Genomic DNA, 20204 nt, shown 5'->3' with positions numbered 1-20204 from the left:
GAGAAGGAAGAAGCCAACTCACTGCACTTGCTCTCTGAGAGCATTTCATTGGGAATCTGGCTTGGGGGGTTTGTCAGTCTCTCTACAGTAGCAAAGAGAGTGCATGTGTTGTTTATATTGCAGTTTATAATATTCGAGAAGAAAGTCTGTCTAGCTTTGCCTAGTTCCTTATTGAAAGCATGGATGCTGTCTTTGTAGATGTTATAATGGACTACAAGTTTTGTCTTCCGCCACATGCGCTCTGCTTTTCTGCATTGTCTTTTCATATTTTGCACTGATGTTGAGTTTCTCCAAGGTGCTTTTTGTCTGCCATTCTTCTTCCTGACTTTCACAGGAGCAATATCATCAATTACACTCTTAACTTTTGAGTTAAAAGAATCAAGGAGAAAATCAACAGTCAACAGATATGCTTGGTGTTAAAGATATAGCCTTCATAAATAGTACACTAGTGTTCTCATTTAAGCATCTCTTCTTGACATACACAGATCTAGCTTCAATGGTAGGAGAGATCAATATATCAAAGAAAATACAGAAATGATCAGACAGTGCTACATCCTTAATAACAATTGATGAAATGTTTAGACCCTTACTGAAAGTAAATCTAGAGTGTGTCCACGATTATGTGTGGGTCCATGTACATGCTGAGTCAGATCAAAAGTTTTTAAAACAGTTTTGATTTCTTTTGCCATATTGGTTTCTGCATTATCTATGTGAATGTTAAAATCTCCAGCAATGGCAAAGCAGTCAAACTCTGAGGAAATTGTTGATAACAATTCTGTAAATTACTCAGCAAAGGCTGGAGAGTATTTTGGAGGCCTGTAAACAATGATAAGTAAAATGCGCGGAGCACCTATTAACACAATACCCAGATATTCGAAAGACGGGTAATTCCCAAATGATATTTGCTTACATTGATAGAAATCTTTAAAAAGAGCAGCTAAACCTCCACCTCTTCTAACAGTTCTGCAGACACTCATAATAGTAAAGTTAGGAGGGGATGTTTCGTTGAGGACTGTTGCACTGCAGCTGTCTTCTAGCCAAGTTTCATTTAGCAACATAAAATCCAGGTTGTAAGTGGTTATTAAGTCATTGACTAGAAGTGATTTATTTTTAAGTGAGCGGATGTTTAAGAGTGCTAACTTAACAGTCTTACTTTTTGTCCCCACAGAAATCTTAGTTTGTCTTGTAAAAGGCACCAGATTAGATGGGTTTGCTGTACGGCTTTTGAAGGCCTTAGACTTTCTATCATGTAATCGAACAGCAATAGAGAAAGATACAGGCACACTGGGTTCCCGCTTGTTCTGTAAACATTTGAGAAAGTTATTGTTATAATAGCGGGAACCCGACACATATCACTGAGAGCTGGTATCAGTTGTTTTTGGTTCACCTCGAGCCGCTGGAGGAGGGTGTGGGCCCTGGCGCTGTGGCAGAGGCCGAAGAGCTCTCACAGGGGAGCTCTCACAGGGGAGGGCGAGCTGGGCCCGTAGGCTTTGGTGGTTGTGGGGCCTGCCGTTTTTTGGTTGGTATCTGGGGGCTTCCAGCAAAAGAGTGGGATAGTCTAGTTCCAGCATACACCAGTTGTTCCATTTTCTCTGAGAAGCACAGAAGTGGAGATGCTGGAGAGAGGGATAACGTGTCTGTTGAGAGGGCCTGTTGCTCTGGTGTTATTGGAGGCTGTAATATGCTGTCCTGGTTTCCTTGGCTGTTTTCCAGAAAGTCATCCCTAGGTGCTGAATCTTGGAGCAGTGCTAGTATGTCACAGTCTGTCTGTGGTGAGCTCTGTGGGCAGGGCTCAGCTGAGAGTGTTGTTGTGGCTGAGTGGTGTTATCATTGTCCTTGTGTGATGTGTCAACCGCATGTCCATTCAGGTGCTGAAGTGAAGTCCTGTGGTCATTCATACTGTAACCAGGTGTGTGTGCCATTCAGGTTGAGTGGATTGGCACACACTGCAGAAGGATGATGGAGGGAGAAGTAGATATTGTCCTTTAGCACTCTTGAACCAAGTTTGTTTGGGTGGTGGCCATTCTGTTGAAACAGTTGTCCTTTCATCTGAAAACTTGACCTTTCATCCCTATGTGAAACTGCTTGATGATGTTGACAGCTTCTCGGGGCATCCATAGATCTGTAAGACTTTCCAAAGAGTTTCTCGGTCGACCGTGTCGAAAGCCTTTGAAAAGTCTACGAACACCACAAAGAGAGACTGATGTTGCTCCACTGCTTTCTCCTGTAGCTGCCGTAGAGTAAAAATCATGTCAGTGGTAGATCTCTCCGGCCTAAAGCCGCATTGACTCTCTGGTAAGACGTGCTTGGCGATGTTTTTGAGACGACTGAGTATAATTTTAGCCAGAACTTTGCCTGTTATGGTTAACAAGGAAATGCCTCTGTAATTTCCACAGTCTGCTCGGTCTCCCTTTCTCTTGTAGATTGTGACAATCAGTGCATCCTTGAAGTCCTGAGGTACGCACTCATGAACAAGGCAGCTGTTAAAACGTTTCAGGAGCTCCTCTTTGAGTACTCTTCCTCCTTTCTTGAGCACCTCTGAGGGGATTCTATCTAGACCTGGTGCTCTGTGGCTTGCTGTGGCCTTTAGGGCTTTCTCAAGTTCTTCTATAGTGATCTCACAGCAGAGGTCATCACGACTCTGATGTCTCTTTAGCAACTTACAGGCATCTGGTTCAACGGATCCTTGCTGATTTAGCAGATTACAGAAATGTAGTCCTGTAAACAATCCATGATAGTCATGGTTGTCAGCCATGCTTTGCAGTTTTTTTGCCTCCTTACGTCACCAGTCGTTCTTTATTCGCCTCACCACTCTCTGTACTTTGGCCTTGATCTCAGCAAAAGCAGCCTTACTCCTATTACAGTTTTCCTGCAGCTATCATTTGTCATTTCTGCTGCAGAATAGACTGCCTACTTCATTGTTCTTCAATGTCCTCTGATCGTACTGTTTTGAGTTTTGCACCATTTACTGCAGATGACACAGTTTCAGCCAGACTTCTGCAGTGCTCTTCATTTGCAAGCTTTCCAAGGTCAAGTTTTTAAGGGGTTGTGCCATTAGTTTTTCTCCTTGGCACGGTTATCTTGTGTTTGATCTGACACCTCACAAGGTAATGGTCAGTCGAACACTCCGCCCCACGCATGACCTTGGTGCACATGATCTCATGAAGCCCTACGGGTAACAATGTAGTCTATCAGATGGTAGTGTCAAGAGCGTGGGTGTTTCCATGTGAAGAAGTTCTTATCTGGCTGGCTGAAGAAGGTGTTTGTATTCATAGCTCTCGTTGAGCAAAGAAGTTAAGCAGGAGGTCTCCGTTGGTGTTCTTTTTACCTTTGCCAAACTTTCCAATGATTCCAGCATAGGTTTCACATTCACTTCCCACCCTTGCATTGAAGTCACCTGCAACTAACAGCTTGTGTTGTGGGGGGACTCTGCTTACAATCGTTGTCAGCTCCTGGTAGAAAGCCTCCTTTTCCTCATCTGTGTAGGTCATGGTTGGGGCATACACACTAACAATGGTCAAATGCCTGTTGTTCTCAATTGGTACACATATAACCATCATCCTCTCAGAGACGGATGTTGGCAGAGTTGTCAGCTTGATCTTGTTGTCGACAGCAAAGGCCACACCAGCGTCTCTCCTTCCCTCTGTCTTCCCAATCCAGAAGAAGGTGTAGTTTCCTCTTGCACCTGACCCTCAATCCTGGTCTCTTGAAGGGCAGCAATGTTCACTCTATATACCGTTTTAGTTCTTTTGCAATCTGAGCTGTTCTCCGCTCAGGTCTGGAAACTCCGTCTAGCATAGTCCGGACATTCCATGACGCAACAATCAACTTTTAACTTTTTCTGTTTCGACCACTGAGGTGAAGTCCCACTGGTAACGGTAAACCAGCCAGGATGTATTCTGAGCACGCTTTTTTTACCCCACTTTTTCAAGGGGCTTTCCCTTCTGGGATAGGCAGTTCTTTCCCTAAGAAGGGCTACCCAGACACTCACAGTGCTGCCTCAGCCCACTGGCGCTCAGGATTCAGTGATGCTGGGACCATTATCTGTGAGCCGCCTGTGTGCAAGCTTTCCGCTATCAGCTCCCAGCTACTTCAGCCTGCTGATGTTGCGTTCCCCTCATCGCCACAGGGCTTCCACCTACGTCTCCAGTCAAGACGCCTTGCACAGTAAAAAAGGCAGTTGGCGTCATGCCCCCACCAGACTGCCTCTCTGGGCCTTCGCGCCGGTTACCACGTGGTGCACAATTCTGGAGGCTGCCCCGCAGTAGCATCTTACTTGCTGTTGACGCCATCCATTGACCATGGTTGTGGTTCTTCCGCATACCATCTTGTGTTTGCACCATTGACTCAAACTAGTGAGTTCCTCGCTGCTCACACCAACCGGCACCCTTCTACCAGTGCCTTAGACACCCTAATCCTCTTGAGACAATGGTTTCATAGGGGCACTGGAAGAATCATTCATAAAACGCATTAAACTTTAGTTTACAAAGACGTGAAACTCACCGAGTGGTCTGGGGTGTTCATTGATATGCTCACACAAAAAATCGCTGCAAAAGATGCTTTCCAACAGGTTTTATCGTAGTTTTTGTCCAACTCCATTGACTTTTATTGGATGTTGTGTGAGGTACGGTATTACTCCGCCGCCGGAAACGGAAATGAGGTTGTTTGTATTCTTTCTGTAGTTATGCAGTCGCAGTATCGTAGGCTACGCTAGACATTTTTCAGCCAGACTTCTGCTGAAAAATGCCCCAGCGCTCGAGCGCTCGAGCCCCAGCACACACACGCACAGCGGTCGAGCCCCAGCACACACACGCTCAGCGGTCGAGCCCCAGCACACACACTCTCAACGCTCGAGTCCCAGCACACACACGCTCGGCGCTCGAGCTCCAGCACACACACGCTCGGCGCTCGAGTCCCAGCACACACACGCTCGGCGCTCGAGCCCCAGCACACACACGCTCACCGCTCGAGCTCCAGCACACACACGCTCGGCGCTCGAGCCCCAGCACACACACGCTCACCGCTCGAGCTCCAGCACACACACGCTCGGCGCTCGAGCCCCAGCACACACACTCTCAACGCTCGAGTCCCAGCACACACACGCTCGGCGCTCAAGCCCCAGCACACACACGCTCAACGCTCGAGCCCCAGCACACACACGCTCGGCGCTCGAGCCCCAGCACACACACCCAAACATTGGCAAAGGTGCATTATCGCCACCAACTGGGCTGGAGTGTCTATTATTCAAGCTGTCAACGGAAGAATGTCCGGTTGTGAGGCGTTTGGAAAAATAGGTCCACAGTTTTACAACGAATGGTAAAACACCTGTTGGAAAGCATCTTCTGCAGCGATTTTTGTGTGAGCATATCAGTGAACACCCCAGACCACTCGGTGAGTTTCACATCTTTGTAAACTAAAGTTTAATGCATTTTATGAATGATTCTTCCAGTGCCCCTATGAAACCATTGTGGAGGTGGGGGGTGCTAATACAGAAACCGAAAATTCTCGGGACAGCAGCATTTGTCCAAATTTCAATCTTAACCGTTCTATTTCATCAGAAACGATCTTAAAACAGGGCTTTAAGTGTAAAAATGTGTCTTGTCCTTTAATAGGTGCTTGTGTTGTAAAATTGAGCTTATAGTTTCTACTGTAATAAGTAAAGAACATACTGTATATCTGTGTTAAATAGGGATCCATTTCAATAATGTTAATCTCATCCTGGGCACAATATGCTTATCTTGACATGTAGCTAAATTTCCCTTCCCAAAGCTGAGCTTTGATTGATACTTTGCAAACTGATTGTTTCTGTTATTCGTTTAAAACTTCTATCATAAAACAACTGGTTAGTTTAGCTACTTGCATCTTATCTCGCACTTTATGATCGTTAACTGAAGCGTTGCTTGGGAATTCAGACTCGACTTGCAGTAAACATAATCCAGCCTAGTTTGATTTCATCTCGGATTCAAACATTTTGACATTGACGAGCGCTGTTAGTCTGTTGAAGCAGCTCAGATGAGAAGGTCGGTTATCATCGCGATATACAAAATCTTTGCAGCACCAAATTAGAGTTAATATTTGGCAATTATTTCACAACATTGATTATTTACACTTAGAAAAATTGCAGAGGTCCGGACCTCGGGGACCTCAATGTTGGGTACAGCCCTATGCAGTTTTTAATAGTACAGCACAATTTTATAATTTACTGATTTTCCAGAAAATAAGTTGCACATGAGTGTGTCAAACTTTGTTGCGTTGTTGAGAAACACACACACAAATATATAATATGTAGGCGTTTTTTTTCCCCTCACTCCACAGCATATTCCTAAATTAATGGTATTCAGAACAAAACAAGAATTTTAAAAAAGTACACTGTAAAATAAAAACAATAATAGTATACAGACATTTATTTTAAACATTTATTTTATACGTCTAAACAAATTAATTTGAATAGAAACTGAGACTGCACAGATGTTGCCCTTGTGCATTAGAGGATGACACGGGAGTGGATTTTCACTCCTGTCCCGTCCCACTCCCATAGAAAGAAATCTTGTCCCGTCCCACTCCCAGACCAAAGTTTAAAAAATAATCCCATCCCATCCCGCTCCTGGTAAATTGACTCCCAATCCCATCCCGCTCCTGTTTAAACTGACTCCCGCTCCTGTACCGCTCCCATATACGGCAATTTTCGCTTGATGAACGAAGCGATGCTTGCCTGATTCTTTCCCGAATTTGCCTTGCAAGTGTGCTTCTTCAGACCGCTCGTCCCTGAATCACTTGCGTACTTGACTAAGACTAAGCATGTCTTACAAGCAGCGTACATTGTGCTATCACCGTCACATTCTACTCTCATAAACTTAATTAATATTTCAGACTTTCCGACCAGTTCTGTGAACTTAATAGACATGTCATTACTTCTGACTTTGCGCTGTAAATCATTTTTTGCCACATCGACTTCTCCGCGGCTGTTAGCTCCCTCCATCACTGCTCTTTGAATTTCGGCGGTAAGCCGTGACAAAAAGCACTGATGGCTTCTGGGACAGCTGGGTCGTGTAGTTATTTTTTAATTGCGTTACATTGTAGGCGTATTAAAAGGAAACTACAAAATGATGCATTTACTTTTTTCTTTTTTTGTCGTCTTTGCTATTGGTTGATTCCCGCTCCCGTCTGCTCCCGTTAACCATTTATCCTGTACCGTCCAAATCCCGTGATTGATAGCAAAGATGACTCCCATCCTGCAGGATTCCCACGGGAATCCCGTGACCCGTGGGATTCCCGAAAAAATGTCAGCCTCTATTGTGCATCTCTCATTCAATCTAAAGTTTCATATTTGCGATGTAGCCTACTATTTAACTATTTATGTAAAGAAAACTTCAGTCCCAAAATAGGCCTTCATCCTATATTGGGTGTGCAGAGTGTTAAAATGAGGAGGCGTCCTCACATTTTTTTATATATTGTATATCAGTGGTTCTCAACTCCAGTCCTCGGGACCCACTGCTCTGCACATTTTGTATGTCTCCTTATTTAACACACCTGATTCAGATGATCAGCTCGTTAGGAGAGACTCTATGATCTGAACTGAGTGTGTCAGATAAGAGAGACATACAAAATGTGCAGAGCAGCGGGTCCCGAGAACTGGAGTTGAGAACCACTGCTATATATCAAATGTAAATGTATGTCCGTTACACTTATTTTCCATGATTAAATAAACATTACATAAAAAGAGAGACAAATACATTTTGAAAAATTGTTTTCTGGCCATTTCAAGTTCAAATTTGACGTAACATAAAAAGGTTGAAAATGTTGTTCACTTACTTTTTAATAAGTCTTCCCATTAACGCCGTCATTTATTTCATTCAGGCCGATGACAATGTGCACAAAATAAGAGGCGGATTTATCGCATGAACCAATCATATCCGATCATATCCAATCATAGCGCCATGGAGACATTGACTCCTCTCACATGACTCTCCTCCATTTATTCTCAAATACTCCCCACTAAACCCACTGCACGAATTAGGGTGCCTGTTTTAAGTCAATGGAGACAGAGGAGGCGAGCCCCCGCTGTATCTTCTCCTGCTGATGTCGCTGTTGGACGCTGTTACTTTATAAAATCAAGTGACTTTTACACTTTTTAATGTCACATTTTGTAATATTTGCACCGGTTTATTTTTGTACATTAAAAAAAAAAGTCATTAGTCATCTTCAATATAAGTTTCCGCATCCTTCCAAAACAATCTTTAAAATTCGATAATTCTTCCAAACTTCTATCTCACTGCTAAATTCTGTTGGTTATATGATTGTTTCTCTCAAATAATAGTACAGTGGCAAGCGGGTCGACTATAAACGCCTCTGAGGTTTCGCACGCAGTAAACGGACACTGATACTGCAGTGCTAAGAGAAAATATAAATACTTAAAAAAAGATCATGCTTAGAGTAGACTCGACCTGTTAATGGTGCAGTGGATTAAGTCTCTCTTTCTAAATGTGAAGTTCGTGCTTATCTGAGCTGTAGATCCTGAAATGAGAGACTGAAGAGTGTCATTGTTCTCTACAGGTTGTGTGATTGTGGTGTTACAGATGAAGGTTGTGCTGCTCTGACTTCAGCTCTGAAATCAAACCCTTCACACCTGAGAGAACTGGAGCTGTCATGGAATAAAGTAGGAGACTCAGGAGTGAAGCAGCTTTCTGATCTACTGCAGGATACTCGCTGTAAACTGGAGATACTCAGGTAAGATTTTATAAAATGTCCCAACATAGTCCCCTTTTCATGGTAAATAGTGTTTGCCATACAAACAATCTACTGGGAAATTACTAATAGGAATGTTGCTTTTATTTTCATTACATTCTTTCCAATGTGTCTGACATAACTATACAATTTTTATGATAGTATAAACATGACTGGATAAGGTAAAGATGTGACAACCGTGTTCATATACAGATATATTGATGATTTTTGGGTACTTGCATAAAAAATGATTATTCTTGTAGTTTTTATTATATTGAAAATAACCCGCTCAAGCAGCATGTAGAAGTGGGTTTGAACCTTAGACTGGACCTGTTAATGGTGCCGTGGATTAAGTCTCTCTTTCTGATTGTGAAGTTCCTGCTTATCTGAGCTGTAGATCCTGAACTGAGAGACTGAAGAGTGTCATTGTTCTCTACAGGTTGACTGAATGTAGTGTTACAGATGAAGGTTGTGCTGCTCTGGCTTCAGCTCTGAGATCAAACCCCTCACACCTGAGAGAACTGGATCTGATTGGAAATAAACTTAGAGATTCAGATGTGAAGCTGCTCTCTGATCTGAAGGATGATCCACATTATGAACTGAAGACACTTTGGTGAGAAGTGATGATTAAAACTGTTTATATTTTAATTGAAAGTTAATTTAGTTTCTTCTTAGTTTAATTTCATTGTAATTGTGAATTACACACTATAAACATGTTTAATAAGAGTTTAATATAACATTCTAGTGCAACCAGGAAATATATAAAGGGCGCCTAGAGTATCATTCTCTTTTTGTCTTCAGGGACTGTTTGTTTTTGAAGCGACCTGTTGATCAGGTAAAAAAATGTCTGAGAAACATTTCAAGCAGTGTGCCTACCCCTATCCGAGGTTTCTGACACCCGGAGACACACATGACTTGTGCGTTTACTGTCTAGCCTAAGAGTATGCACGTTCAGTTCTCGAGGGAGCTGTTTGCATGAACTTTGGGCATTTCCCTTTAAGGACGCTCCACTCTCGTTTTTCCATCTTCTCGAGGGAAGAGGGACAAGCATCTGTTCCCAATGTCTTGGGTCTCTCAAGCTGAAGTGGAGAGATCTAGGTCCTGGGGGTCACAGATGGAGCTGGCGAAAGAGTTTGAGAGAGGAGTGAATCTCTTGCGTGCTTCGGCTGCTGACGAGAGCACTCTGCTGGGCGAGGATGGAGCATCCAATGCGTTTTCTGGCTCAGTGGACAGTACTCTACTGCCACCATGCCAGGAAGAGCAGGAGATGGTGGTCGAGGGCGAAGAAGACGAGTCATCTAAGCCCTTACGACAATCCTGCCCCGCGTATGAAGAGCTATTGGGGGTTATGGAGCGTGCTTCAGGCAGGCTTCAGCTGTCTTGGGATGCTCTAGGGAACAGACCACTCATGGCAGGTTAGACAAGCAGTTCCTTTCTGGCCACAACCATCCAGCTCCTGTGAGCCTTCCTTTTCCTCACGATCTCCATACTGAGATCGCGAGGGCATGGAAGAAACCGTATTCAGCCGGCATACACCAACACAGGCATGCGAATGATCCAAATGTCGAGGGAATGCAGGAGCATGGATACGTGGTGATGCCCCAATCCACAAGACGTTCGCGAACTATCTCGCGGGTGGGCAGGCATCGACCTTGAAAGCTCCGGCCCTGCCTACCAAGCCACTGAAGAACACCTTGCGCTTGAATGGCAGGGCATACGTGGCAACATGTCATGCTGGTGCTTCACTGCATACCATGGCAGTGTTTTCAAGCTTATCAAACCATTCTGCTGAAGGACTTGAATCAGGGTCAGCATCTTTCCCCTGATGCGGTATCTGAGCTGCACAGCACCACATATCTGGCTCTCGGCACCACCAAGTAGATCGTCACTGTGGTTGGTAGATCGATGGCGGCAATGGTGGCAATGGTGAGGCACCTGTGGGTGAACCTGGTGGACACCGGGAAAAAAGTTAAGGGCTTTCTCCTCGGTGCCCAGTCTTGTCATCTGAACTTTTAGGCACCTCCATAGAGGTGGTGGTGGGAAAGAGAGAGAGACGAGGCGGCCTCCAGATCTAAACCACCTAACACTGTTGTCATGCTAATGAACAGCCGGAACACATTGAAAGTTTTCTGTCTTTAGTTAAAATGGTGTTGTGGTAGCGGCCCCTCAGTAAATAACTAATGATCTTTGCAATGGAAGTGAATCAATCAAAATCTTACTTTAGCTGTTCAATAACTTCATTCAAGAGCTGCTGTAAAGCCTAAATAATCTCTGTTACTTTAATTTATTGTTATCACTGTAAAGCTGCTTTGAACGAATCTTTATTGTTAAAAAGCGCTATATAAATAAAGGTGACAACTTTTATTTAAATATACTATTATAATCTTGCACTTTATAGTCTAAGTAGTTACTTTTAGTTGTTCTAAAGTGGATAATGCAATAATGTCGCACACATTTGACTGTCTGTGTTTTACTTACAGGTTTAGATGTTAGTCTGGCCTTCCCTGGATCAGCTGATGGTGAATAAAGAGCCACTACAGACACAATCACATTCGACAGAATCAACAGACTCAAACCCTCAGTGATCATCACACACACATGTGTTTGTGTAACTTTACAGAATGATCCAAAGTCAAACAAGGAAACCTTCAACCAGATGAACTGGATAAATATTCTGAATGATCAGATCCAATCTGACTTCTGACCTGTAATGCCTGAATCATAATGATACACTGTTCGTTCGTTGGTCAGAGGAGAACTGAGCGAGTGCAGCGCCGCCGCTCCCACCACGCGCATCACGCGCTGTGCGTAGGGCACCAAGTGCTGAGGGGGGCACCAAAAATAGCCTAATGAAAAATCAATCATCATATCATAGTCATAATAATTATAGTGCCGATATTATTTCATTATAGAAATATTATTAGGCACTTTTTAGGGATGTATATAACAAGACAGGCGGAACAAGAGTATTTAATTGCTCTAGAAAGTAACGATGGTGCCGCCGCCGCCTCAGTGTTCCGTTTGATTGCGCGTTAAAAAGTTAAAGTTAAACCGGTAAAAATAAACGTTTTTTTTTCCCCCGGGGGCGGGGGGCACCATAAAGGAATTATGCTTAGGGCACCAAAATGTCTAGCAGCGGTACTGAGCGAGTGAGTCTGGTTTCTGCCGAAGTTTTCTTATCCATTCTGTCACTGATGGAGTTTGAGTTCCTGCCACTGTCGCCTCTGGCTTGCTTTCTTGAGGACACTTAATATTCAACAATATTATTGATCTCCTGCATCGACACCATTATATGAGAACTGAACTAAGCTGGACGATGACATCACTGTTTTCTCCAGAGTGGCTGTATAGAAATGAACTAAATTAATATATATTTTTTACAACAGAAATTAATCAAGACTTAACTTACCTAGCTGAATTATGGCTCTATTTTCTTCTAGATCTGCTGAACAGCAGGAATAAACTTGGTTTTTCTCAGCTTTTTGCTCAAAATGTTGCTGTTTTTATGAAACTTCCCCGCAGTCAGGTGAGAAAAGAAAACCGTGAAGCTAGAATAAAACTGTTTGTTGTTGTTTAAAAGCAGATGGTCTGTTCATTATTCAGGGGGCCATGACATTTTTGTGAAAATGATCAAAGAGTTAATCTTTCGGTCGTGACGTTCAACTGATTCAAATCAAATCTGCTGAAGTTGCAGTGTGTGTATGAAGGAACAGCTGTGTGTGAGAACATGTCAGTGTCTGTAATTCAGCTCCATCATATTTAACAATTCAAATTATCTGCATAATTATAATAATTCCAGTCAGATAATAAAAAGATTCATGCAATAAAGACATTTCCACTATAAGCACACACGGTTTACACTGAACAAACCCACTGTGATGGAAACAACACCCCAGATCATTCCTTTCAGTTGTTAAACCTGATTTAACCTCATATGAGGACATCACATTTTTGGTTGTGTGCAGCATAATACTTAATTCTGTGTAACTGAAACATGTTTTTCACAAACGACAAACGAGGACACTTACACTGCCATCTGGTGGGGTCAGAAGAGAAAAAAAATTAACGTAAATAATTTAAAGATGGCGGAGAACACAGGTCACATGTCACGCAGCCACACCAGATCAAAACGTCCACAAGATAAAAAATCTAAAAACATTTCATTGTTGATTCTTGTTAAAGGTGGGGTATGTGATTCTCTTTTTTGTCCATTTTTTCAAAATAACTTGAAATCCTATTCCTAACCCACTTACAGCCACTGAGTTAGAAGCACTGAAATGAAAATTAAGTAATTTAATCATCTGTGGAACGGGCAGGACTCGAAAAACTCCAGCCAATCATTTCCAAGACCACCTGGAATCATTGGACAGTAAGTGCGTCAATCAAACTGTCGTCCCACACCCCCCTCCCCCCAGCGCGTGACCCCCTTCCTGCGCATACTCAAAGCTCGTGACGCATGCGCATCTTGTCAGTAAAGCCGGTTCCATGATTAGTAGTAAATCCTCATTACAATCTCTCGCACATCTCACGAGTTTTCGCTCGTGCATGATTGCGCGTCCATGTTCTTCGAATGGGTGGAGTCAGAGCCAGCGTTGGAAGAAAGAAGGTAGGACCATTTGAATTGTGTACTTTCAAAATCTGCCGGTCTTTTCCAAATCACATACCCCACCTTTAAGTTATGCATAGAAGAGTTGTATGATTAAAATGGCATGCACATTTGACAAACTTTTGTAACAATAAAGATTTACTATGCTGCTAAAGTTGATGTCCACATATGAGGACAATGGGACTTAGCTTTGTTGAAACTGTATAAGATGTTAGCAAAAAAATTAAAATTTGTAGTTGCATTGAGATTCATGACGCACACTGGCTCACTCACTCGAGCACATGCACACACACACACACACACACACACACACACACACTCAAAGGGGCTTCAGTTCACTCACGATCACGCGCGCACGCACGCACACACACATACATAGACACACACATAAGCCCCTTTCACACAGAGATTCCGGAAGATACACGGATAAAGTGACCCGGGATTTGACCCGGGTTCGTTTGATTTTGGTTCACTCACACTGCCAGTGATTTTCCGGAATCAGAGAGTGCGTTCACACACAACCCATAAAAATCCCGTAAAGACACGTGCCATCGATGTGACATGTAATGTCTCAGCAGCGTCTATAGTTTGCTTATGAGCTGCGATTTCTCTCTCGAGAAACCAGCTTGAACATTTTTATCTCTGATTCGATCATAAACTAGCACACACACACACAGGATATGAATTGTTGATATCAACAATTACATTTTTGATATCAGCAATTTAATTATTTATATCAACAATAGAATTCTTGATATCAAAAATAGAAGCATTGATATCAACAATTGAATTCTTGATATCTGTAACTGTATTTTCACTAGTGAAATGTCACCATAGGATGCCATTCAACACTAATTGTTGATATCAAGAATTGATTTCTTACTAGTAGAAATATAATTTTATATCAATAATTACATTGTTACTAGTAAAAATGCGAATTCCTGATATCAATAATTAAATTGTCACTAGTTGAAATGTCCATTGTTATATCAACAATTTAATTGCTACTAGTAAAAATGTTAATTTTTGATATCTGAAAATGTATTTCTGATATCAATATAATTTCAGATATCTAAAATGGCTTTCTTACTAGTAACAATTACATTCATGATATCAGAAATTAACATTGTCACTAGTGAAAATGGAATTATTGATATCAAAAATGAACATTGTTACTAGCAGCAATTCAATTGTTGATATCAAGAATAGACATTTCAACTAGTGACAATTGAATTCTTGATATCAAAAATAAAGGTTGTTACTAGTTAGAATTGTATTTCTGATATGTGAAATTGGAATTTCAACTAGTAAGAAATCATTTCTTGATATCAACAATTGATTTTGTATTGCAGCCTATGGTGACTTTTCACAAGTGAAAATACAATTACAGATATCAAGAGTCATTACTAGTTGAAATTCAGTTGCTGATATCAAGAATTATAATTTTAACTAGTGAAAATTTAATTGTGGATATCAAGAATTAGCATTGTTACTAGTGGAAATGTAATTTCTGATATCAACAATTGCCATTGTTACTAGTAGAAATCTAATTCCTGATATCAATAACTATTATTTTAACTAGTGAAAATTGAATTGTTGATATCAAGAATTCATATCCTGAAAATGAATAAAAGTTAAAACGGCTTGCCATACACAATCTTTTGGAGTGTTACAAAAAAGAAAGCAAATTTTCAAGTTTTTTTGGATATGTTTTTTATTTGGATATTATATAGCTATTATTATGGATATTATATTTTATTATTATATTAATTTTGTTTTTCCATATCAATGTTCAGAAGTTATAGATGCAAGAGTAACAACGAAAAATGTTCAGGCACAATGCTCAGGCTGTAAATAAAAGAGATTTTCACTTTGTTACACAATGGTGTATTGATTGTTTACCCAGTGTCCACATATGTGGACATCATTTTTTTTCAAAAAGTGCTTCATGTTCAAAGATAATATCTTGTTATTATATGTATTGGTCCCTCCTAACCCCAAAAAGCTAGAATAAATCTAAAATGTACGCCAAACCAAAACTCAGGTCTCTACTAAAACTACTTCCTGTACAAAAACTAATTTTACTTATTATACTTATTAGGTCCTACTTTATAGAAAAATTATAAAATGCACACCAGGGAAACTCTCGGGTCTCAGGAGGTTAAGAAGAATGACTGATCAGACCAGAAACTGCGCCGACTGATCTGAGAACAGATTGAGATGTTGTTGAGTTATTTTTATTCTTTAACGTTTTAATATGTTTTAAGTATAGATATTTTATACTTTTGGTATTTATAGAAGGGTATATTATGTTGTGATTGATTGTGTATTTTAAAGCACTTTGGTTCAAATCCTGTTGTTTTAAAAGTGCTCTATAAATAATAGAGTTGAGATCTCTTCTGAAGCTCTAGATCACTTTTACATTTTTCAGATCCAAATATGATCTTTCTCCTGTGGAAACTATATATTTTCATGTATAAAGACCAAATTGATGTGAAAAACTAATATTATAAATATGTGTATAACATATTTTAGAAATCATTTAGTTTGTAAATGATTGTGTCGGTCTGCTGTTTCTAAATGATGTGTCGGGTCCCCGCTATGATAACAATAACTTTCTCAAATGTTTACAGAACAAGCGGGAACCCAGTGTGCCTGTATCTTTCTCTATTGCTGTTCGATTACATGATAGAAAGTCTAAGGCTTCAAAAGCCGTACAGCAAACCCATCTAATCTGGTGCCTATTACACGACAAACTAAGATTTCTGTGGGGACAAAAAGTAAAACTGTTAAGTTAGCACTCTTAAACATCCGTTCACTTAAAAATAAATCACTTCTAGTCAATGACTTAATAACCACTTACAACCTGGATTTTATGTTGCTAAATTAAACTTGGCTAGAAGACAGCTGCAGTGCAACAGTCCTCAATGAAACATCCCCTCCTAACTTTACTATTATGAGTGTCTGCAGAGCTGTCAGAAGAGGTGGAGGTTTAGCTCCTCTTTATAAAGATGTCTATCAATGTAAGCAAATATCATTTGGGAATTACCCGTCTTTCGAATATCTGGGTATTGTGTTAATAGGTGCTCCACACATTTTACTTATCATTGTTTACAGGCCTCCAAAATACTCTCCAGCTTTTGCTGAGAACTTTACAGAACTGTTATCAACAATTTCCTCAGAGTTTGACTGCTTTGCCATTGCTGGAGATTTTAACATTCACATAGATAATGCAAAAACCAATATGGCAAAAGAAATCCAAACTGTTTTAAAAACTTTTGATCTGACTCAGCATGTACATGGACCCACACATAATCGTGGACACACTCTAGATTTACTTTCAGTAAGGGTCTAAACATTTCATCGATTGTTATTAAGGATGTAGCACTGTCTGATCATTTCTGTATTTTCTTTGATATATTGATCTCTCCTGCCATTGTAGCTAGATCTGTGTCTGTCAAGAAGAGATGCTTAAATGAGAATACTAGTGTACTATTTATGAAGGCTATATCTTTAACACCAAGCATATCTGCTGACTCTGTTGATTTTCTCCTTGATTCTTTTAACTCAAAAGTTAAGAGTCTAATTGATGATATTGCTCCTGTGAAAGTCAGGAAGAAGGATGGCAGACAAAAAGCACCTTGGAGAAACTCAACAGCAGTGCAAAATATGAAAAGACAATGCAGAAAAGCAGAGCGCATGTGGCGGAAGACAAAACTTGTAGTCCATTATAACATCTACAAAGACAGCATCCATGCTTTCAATAAGGAACTAGGCAAAGCTAGACAGACTTTCTTCTCGAATATTATAAACAGCATTATAAACAACACACGCACTCTTTTTGCTACTGTAGAGAGACTGACAAACCCCCCAAGCCAGATTCCCAATGAAATGCTCTCAGAGAGCAAGTGCAGTGAGTTTGCTTCTTTCTTCTCTGAGAAAATCAATAATATCAGAAAGGTGATCAGCTCATCCTTGAGTTGGGCTGGGGTCAGACAGATCAGACAACGGCCTGAGAAAGTAGCCACTATGTCTGATTTCAAAGAAATTGATGGCAAAATTTTGGAAGAACCCGTACAGCACCTTAAAACATCAACCTGCGCCCTTGACGAACTTCCCACATCTTTTTTCAAAAATGTGTTACACAGCTTAGAAGCAGATCTCCTAGAAGTGGTAAATGCCTCACTTCTCTCTGGGAGTTTTCCGAACTCCCTGAAAACTGCTGTTGTCAAGCCCCTCCTGAAAAAGAGCAATCTGGATAAGACCATATTAAACAACTATAAACCGATTTCAAATCTTCCTTTCATAGGCAAGATCATTGAAAAAGTTGTCTTCAATCAGCTGAACAAATTCTTAAGCTCAAATGGATACTTTGACAATTTTCAATCTGGTTTCCGACCGCATCACAGCACAGAGACCGCGCTCATAAAGATAATAAACGATATTCGCTTAAATACTGATACAGGCAAATTATCAGTGCTGGTACTACTCGACCTCAGTGCTGCATTTGACACTGTCGATCACAAAATACTTCTTGACAGGCTGGAAAACTGGGTGGGGCTTTCTGGGATAGTCCTAAAATGGTTCAGGTCATACTTAGGAGGCAGAGGTTATTATGTGAGTATAGGAGACCATAAGTCTGAGTGGACACCCATGACATGCGGAGTCCCTCAAGGCTCAATTCTTGCGCCACTCCTATTCAACCTGTACATGCTCCCAATGAGCCAAATAATGAGAAATAACCAAATCGCTTAACACAGCTATGCAGACGATACACAGCTCTACTTATCCCTATCGCCTAACGATTACAGCCCCATTAACTCTCTGTTCCAATGCATTGATGAAGTAAACAATTGGATGTGCCAAAACTTTCTTCAGTTAAACAAAGACAAAACTGAAGTCATTGCGTTTGGAAACAAAGATGAAGTTCTCAAGGTGAACGCATACCTTCAGTCTAGGGGTCAAACAACTAAAAATCAAGTCAGTGTCTCTAGAGTCAGACCTTAGTTTCAGTAGTCATGTCAAAGCAATAACTAAATCAGCATACTATCACCTGAAAAATATTCCAAGAATTAGATGCTTTGTTTCCAGTCAAGACTTAGAGAAACTTGTGCATGCTTTCATCACCAGTAGGGTGGATTATTGTAATGGACTTCTCACTGGCCTTCCCAAAAACACCATAAGACAGTTGCAGCTCATACAGAACGCTGCTGCTAGGATTCTGAGCAGAACCAGAAAATATGAACACATCACACCAGTCCTCAGGTCTTTACACTGGCTGCCAGTTACATTTAGGATTGATTTTAAAGTATTATTACTGGTATATAAATCATTCAATGGCCTAGGACCTCAATACATTGCAGATATGCTCACTGAATATAAACCCAACAGATCACTCAGATCATTAGGATCACATCGGCTAGAAATACCAAGGGTTCACTCTAAGCATGGCGAGTCTGCTTTTAGCTACTATGCCAGCCGCAGCTGGAACCAGCTTCCAGAAGAGATCAGATGTGCTCCTACAGTAGTCACATTCAAATCCAGACTCAAAACACATCTGTTTAACTGTGCATTTACTGAATGAGCACTGTGCCACTGTTCGTCCGACTGTTTGTACTGTACTTTATTTTGTTTTAATTATTCTGTTTTCTTTTGATTATTTCTGTATTTTATCTTTTATTCTAAACTGTTCTAATTATTCTGATTTCTTTTGATTATTTTAATTTCTTCTATGTAAAGCACTTTGAATTACCATTGTGTATGAAATGTGCTATATAAATAAACTTGCCTTGCCTTGCCTTCTATTACGTTACATCGTTGCATTCTTTTACTGTAATGTTAAATGTGTTATTCATGTAAATAAAAATGTATCTATCTATTTTAATAAACTTATTTTAGTCAAAATTATTAATCTATTATTTATTTACATCGTTTTATTTATTTATTTAAAAATTATTTAAATAAATAATACATTTGATTAAAATCAAATGCATTATTTAAATAAAACATTTTTTTTAATTAAATCAACGTTATTTTAATCATGCTTTATTTATTTTAATATTTTTTTGTTTATTTTCAATGTATCAATTAATAGTATACATTTTTAAATCTATTTAATTTATTAATTTGCTATTTATTTAAATTAATTGGTATTTATTTATTTTAAACTATTTTATTTAAATCATGTTTTATTCATTAAGTTCCTATTACATCATTGCATCTTTTCTTTACTGTACTGTAAGATTTATCATTTATTTAAATACAATTATATTATTTAAATAATATTCATTTAATTAAAATAAACTAATAAAAAATAAATACTATTTGATTTGAATTATATTCAATTAAAATAAACTGATACAAAATAAATATTTTATTTATTTTATATTTACATCAAATTTTATTTGTGTTAATTAATTTTAATAAAATGTATAAATTTATTTATTTAAATCAATTTGTATTTGTTTGAATCCTTTTTTGATTTAGTTACTTAAATCCTTTTTTTCCTTTGCATTTTTTACACAGTTTTTCCCAGCACTCTCTTGCGGCCCCTGAGGGCCCTTAGTTTCTAAACCCCTGCTGTAGAGGAGACACAACTGGTGAAAGATTTCTGTTTTAAACTTGTTGCTGTTGTGAAGAAACAGGTATCAGAGAGATCTGGTGTGATTTTTCACTGCCTCATGTATGTTTGTGCTTGTGAAGTTTAGAGGCGATGCTTCACGTTAGTTTGTATTCTTACAGTCACACTTTCAATGCTCTGAACGATACGAAACGTCTCTCAAGAGTCTGAAACTCAGCGTTTAAGTGTGTGAGAGAGACAGAAAGCAGAAGTGACATATCTCCTCCGATCACACAGTTTCCTCTCACAGTTACA

General features: G+C 40.0%; 1 protein-coding gene across 2 annotated transcripts in view; it reads left to right on the top strand.

Moving 5' to 3' along the window:
• The window catches only part of LOC143738169 (NLR family CARD domain-containing protein 3-like), a 58910-nt gene extending 46607 nt beyond the window's left edge, over positions 1-12303 (top strand). For both annotated transcript variants that reach the window (XM_077230156.1, XM_077230157.1), the window contains exons 9-11: positions 8554-8727; positions 9164-9337; positions 11205-12303. In XM_077230156.1, the coding sequence (XP_077086271.1) occupies positions 8554-8727; positions 9164-9337; positions 11205-11217 (361 nt within the window). In that variant the 3' untranslated portion in view covers positions 11218-12303. The remainder of the gene's footprint in view (positions 1-8553; positions 8728-9163; positions 9338-11204) is intronic.
• Positions 12304-20204: the final 7901 nt, after the last annotated feature.

This window comes from Siphateles boraxobius, unplaced genomic scaffold (assembly GCF_051911475.1).
Source record: "Siphateles boraxobius isolate OS27281-9 unplaced genomic scaffold, OSU_SipBor_1 14, whole genome shotgun sequence".
NCBI lineage: Eukaryota > Metazoa > Chordata > Actinopteri > Cypriniformes > Leuciscidae > Siphateles > Siphateles boraxobius.
Note: the sequence above shows the minus strand (reverse complement) of the source record. Positions and strands in the feature narration are given on the sequence as shown.